The 4,744-nt window shown below is 58.2% G+C and overlaps 1 protein-coding gene across 1 annotated transcript; it reads right to left on the bottom strand.

Annotated features, from left to right (window-relative positions):
- Positions 1-2,560: 2,560 nt before the first annotated feature.
- Positions 2,561-4,366, bottom strand: LOC147115875 (uncharacterized). Its single transcript, XM_085989460.1, has 2 exons — positions 4,138-4,366; positions 2,561-3,979 (listed from the first exon to the last, which is right to left on the bottom strand). Exon 2 carries the CDS (start codon positions 3,780-3,782, stop codon positions 2,835-2,837), a length of 948 nt encoding a protein of 315 aa, XP_085845586.1. The 5' UTR covers positions 3,783-3,979; positions 4,138-4,366; the 3' UTR covers positions 2,561-2,834.
- Positions 4,367-4,744: the final 378 nt, after the last annotated feature.

The following is a 4,744-nucleotide window of genomic DNA, read 5'->3' as shown; positions in this document are numbered from 1 at the left end:
GACCAGCAGGTGGGGGGGCTGTGGATGCATTTAGATTTCTAATGATGATGTCACGGGGCACAAGAATGGGGCATATCGGGGGGATGTAAAGTAGAGTCTCTGGGAGTGGTCAGAGGCGAATCGGTGTACACTGGCTCGGCCTCCACTGGAGTATTGTGTCCAATTCTGGGCACCGCACTTTAGGAAGGATGTGAAGGCCTTAGAGAGGGTGCAGAAAGGATTTACAAGAATGGTTCCAGGGATGAGAGCCTTCAATTAGTGGATAGAAGGTTGAGGGGAGGTTTGATAGAGGTGTTCAAAATCATGAGGAGTCTAGACAGCGTATATAGAGCAACTGTTCCCATTGGTGGAAGGGTTGAGAACCAGAGGACACAGATTTAAGGTGATTGGCAAAAGAACCAAAGGCGACATGAGGAAAAACTTTTTTACACAGTGAGTGGTTAGGATCTGGAATGTACTGCCTGAAAGGGTGGTAGAGGCAGATTCAATCATGGCTTTCAAAAGGAAATTGGATATGTACCTGGAATAAAAATATTTGCAGGGCTACGGGGAAAGGGCGGGGGAGTGAGACTAGCTGAAGTGCTCTTGCAGAGAGCTGGCACGGGCTCAACAGGCTGAATGGCCTCCTTCTGTGCTGTAACCATTCTATGATTCCAAGCTTATATTGTGGTTAATAACAGACACACCCTGTTCTTTCCCCTGATCTGATTACAGATTCCAACCAGTCAATTCAGTGAATAGAATGTCTTATCAGTGTTGCCATGGCGACCTGTCTGCAGTGAAAAGCCTGTTTGAGTTTCTAACTCAGACTAAACTTCTCTTTCCCATAATACACATTGGCCTAGAAATTCAGCTGTTTGCGCCAGCCGTTAGCGCCAGATTTCCGGCGCTATCCACTTAGCGCCCGGGCACCGCCGGATCTGCGCCTACGCCGAAATTCAGCTGGGCTTTAGCGCCGGCGCAAAGTGTTAGCGCCCGCTCAGCTGCGCGCGCATCTTATGACGTCATTCCGTCGTGCAACGCCGTTTGTGCGCCCCAAACCGGAAATTCAGTGGCGCCCGGCCGATGTGGGCGTGGCGCTGCTAAGAACTGTGAAATGGAACTCAACAGAGGCCCTGTGGGATTCGGGGAGCGCTAATTAAAGGGCACATCCACTCACCCATAAAAGCCAGCCATTTCGCTGCAATGACTTGACTGGTTTGGATTTCTGCACAGAGAGCAAGGCACAGAGATTACTGATTTCGGACACCATAGGAGAGGTATTTTTGGCTTCTAGCCAGTGCTTTGACATTTGCATCCTTGTGATTTTGCTGTTTGGAACTTTGTAATGGGGGCTGCATGGGGGGCCAACCCTCAGTTGCTACATTTTGTGCGAAGGGCTCGCAGACGCTTTGAGAGAGGGCCAGGCATGCCTAGACGCAGAGGGGCCATTAGGCGTCGCCAACGTAGGCCTTACCCAGTCAGGCAATACCGGGAGCAGGTCTCATATCTCACCATGACTGCGGCGCATTGTGTTAAGAGGCTGCGCTTCAGAAGGGAGGTGGTTGGAGAGACCTGCCAGCTGCTTCATGCAGATTTGCAGCCACAGCTCATGTCCAGGGCGTCTCTCTCGGTGGAAGTGAACGTCACGGTGGCTCTCAGCTTTTATGCAAGCGGCTCCTTCCAAGCCGCTGCTGGGGACATTGCGAACATCTCCCAGTTCGCCGCGCATCGCTGCATCCGACAGGTCACCGAAGCACTTTTCGCGAGGAGGCACCAATTCATCTCCTTCCCCATGACCCAACACAAGCAGGAGCAGCGTGCAGTCGGATTTGCCAGGATCGCGGGCTTCCCCATGGTGCAGGGCGCCATTGACTGCACGCATGTGGCTATGCGGGCACCTATCCACAATGCCGAGCAATACCGCAACCGGAAGGGCTACCATTCCCTAAATGTGCAGCTGGTGTGTGACCACAGGCAGCGCATCCTAGCTGTCAATGCCCGCTTCCCAGGAAGCAGCCACGATGCCTTTATCCTGCGCCAGACTACTGTGGCTGACATGTTCCAGGCACAGCCTCCACCAAGGGGATGGCTTATCGGGGACAAGGGCTACCCTTTGTGCAGATGGCTCATGACCCCGCTCCGCGCGCCCAGGACCCCAGCAGAGCTGGCATACAACGAAAGCCATCAAGCCACAAGGAACCTAATAGAGCAAACGATAGGCGTCCTCAAGCAACGGTTCCGTTGCCTGGATCGTTCGGGCGGGTCTCTTCAGTATTCGCCGGATAGAGTCTCCCAGTTCGTCGTGGTGTGCTGCATGCTCCACAACCTGGCTATCCGCAGGACTCAGGCACTGCCACCTGACATTGCCCCACCACCTCAGGAGGACGAGCAGGAGGACCCTGAGGAGGAGGAGCACCAGGCCAGGAGGGAGCGACAAGGTCCAAGGGCCGTCCGCCGGGGGCTTATTGCTCGACACTTCTAGGCCCCCTGTCAGGGAATGGCCTGGGCCACTGAACGCAGCCGCTCCGCAAGCCCTCAGCCGGTTAACCCAACAACCACTTGAAACATGACACCTGCACATGGTGAATAAATAAACATCTTTATTTCAAAAACTCAGGGCCCTTCCCACATGGAAGAGCAAAACAGAGAAGACCCCCAAAAAACAGTCACAAACTTCTGTCACTCCCAAAACCTGGGGAGGACTAACAAAACATCACCATCCAAATGGCCTTCGTCACTGGCCTAACAAAAACAAGCCCCCCCCACAACACAAACACCCCCATAAAACCAAACCACATAATGCCCCCCAGAACAGAAGCCCCCGCATCACCCAAACCCTCGCTCAACACACTCTATTCGGTGTGGCGAGAGGGCGAGTCTGTCGACAGCCGTCTTTTGCCCCGGCCCGTCCTGCTGCTGCGCCTCAAGCTGGGCCGTGAGGCTGTGGCGAGGCTGGGGGAAGGATCTTCAGGGCGACAAGGCATCTCGCCAGATGCCCTTGGGGGTCGGCCTACACGAGGGCGGGCCCGGGAGGGGCCGGCTGGTGGCTGCTGCAGCTGTGGGTGGCCCTCTTCACTGGCTGCAGCAGCTCCTTGCACCCTGGCTGGGGGAGTGGCAGGCTCGCCTGCACCAATGGGGACAAGGTGGGTGATGCCAGGCGCGCGCTGGTCGCCAGACACACGTGCACTCGGGCGGCCTGGCCGGGGAGCAAGCGCGCCAAACTGTTGGTCGCCAGACCGGTGTGCGGCAGCAGGGCGGCGGCTGGCCTGGCGACGCCTCCGCGCCAGTGCGAGGGTGGCAGAAGTCAGTGCCCCAACTGCGCCGGCATGTGCCCGCATCTGCAGTGCCATTGTCTGCACAGCACCTCTCAGCTGGCGACTGGCGTGCTGCGCTGCCTCGAGTTGTTGCACCCCCCTCTCATGCGCTGCCACAAGGAGCTCCACCCCCCTGGCGTGCGCTGCTGCGAATTGCTCTAGGCCCCTGGCCTGGGATTGGCCGAAAGCCACCACACTTTGTGCGAGGCTTTCGATGGCGTGAGGCATCTGTGCCACCACCTCCATGATTTCGACGTGCCGCCGCTCCGACGCCGCCGACATCTCGTCCAGGAGGCGCACCTCCTGGGCGACGTCCGAGTCCGGACTGGAGGGCGCCTCCACCCTCTGGCCAGAAGGCTGGCGTGCCGCCGGAGCCTTGCCGCGTGCGGCCACGCCACTGGGACCAGGTTCTGCCCTCCCCTCCACCGCCTCCCCCCTCTGGGCAGAAGGCTGGTGTGCCGCCGGAGCCTTGCCGCGTGCGTCCATGCCACTGGGACCAGGTTCGGGGCTCCCCTCCCCCGCCTCCCCCTGGCTCTCCGGCACGCCAGACGTCTCCCCTTCATTGCCATCTCCTGGAGCGGAGGAGGGTTCCCCCGAGGTGGCGCCTTCCTGCTGCTCCTCGACGTCCTCCTCCTCCGAGGGCCTGGCTGTCTGGGCTTCAGGGAGCACCTCCTCCTCACCAGCTGAAAGCAGAAAGGCACAAGTGTAGCTTTAGAGTGAGGACAGGCCGACAGCGAGGGAGGCCGCACTGGTGCATTATGCGCATTTTTCGGCCAGTGGGGAAGGATGTAGATCTGATGCGCGAGGGCAAGGAGAGAGGTGCACCCGGTCCTGTCCTTACCAGTGGGTTCCAGTATAGGGTCGGCGTCGCCGAGCGCCACAGGCCCAATCACCGGGTGACGCAGCAGTCGGGCCACCCTCTCTTCCAGAACCGTTAGCTCCTGGTAATCGCGAGGGCCTCCACCAGTGACACGCAGGCTCCTGGCGTTCCTCGCCAGCTTGGCCTGCAAGAGAAAGGAGGGCGTCTAAGTACAGTGTGGTGCCCCGTTGTTGTGTGTGAGGCCTCCCATGGTGGAATAGCTTGCACAGTGTGGTGCCCTGTTGCTGTGTGTGAGGCCTCCCATGGTGGAATAGCTTGCACAGTGTGGTGCCCTGTTGCTGTGTGTGAGGCCTCCCATGGTGGAATAGCTTGCACAGTGTGATAAGTGCAGAAAGAGCTATTGATTAACATGCAAGTGCCATTGCAGCGGCAGCAGGGCTGGGCATTAGACCTTGGATGTCCCTTTGGCCCGAATGGGAGGTGCACATGCAAGGATGAGGGGGACACTGGAAAGGGTACTCACCTTGACCAGCCGACATAGGTCATTGTATTTCTTGCGGCACTGGTCCGCACTCCTGGGAACATCGGAGTTGGAGGAGACCCTCCGGGCAATTTTGGTCCACGCCTC

This window comes from Somniosus microcephalus, chromosome 6 (assembly GCF_052327205.1).
Source record: "Somniosus microcephalus isolate GS21.2 chromosome 6, FLI_Smic_1.0, whole genome shotgun sequence".
NCBI classification, from domain to species: Eukaryota; Metazoa; Chordata; class Chondrichthyes; order Squaliformes; family Somniosidae; genus Somniosus; species Somniosus microcephalus.
The sequence above is the reverse complement of the archived record's forward strand: the minus strand, read 5'-3'. Positions and strand labels throughout refer to the sequence as shown.

What these genes read in the sequence shown, in the direction of transcription:
- LOC147115875 (XM_085989460.1), bottom strand. Translation starts at nt 3,782, where the DNA reads ATGGACGCACGCGGCAAGGCTCCGGCGGCACACCAGCCTTCTGCCCAG.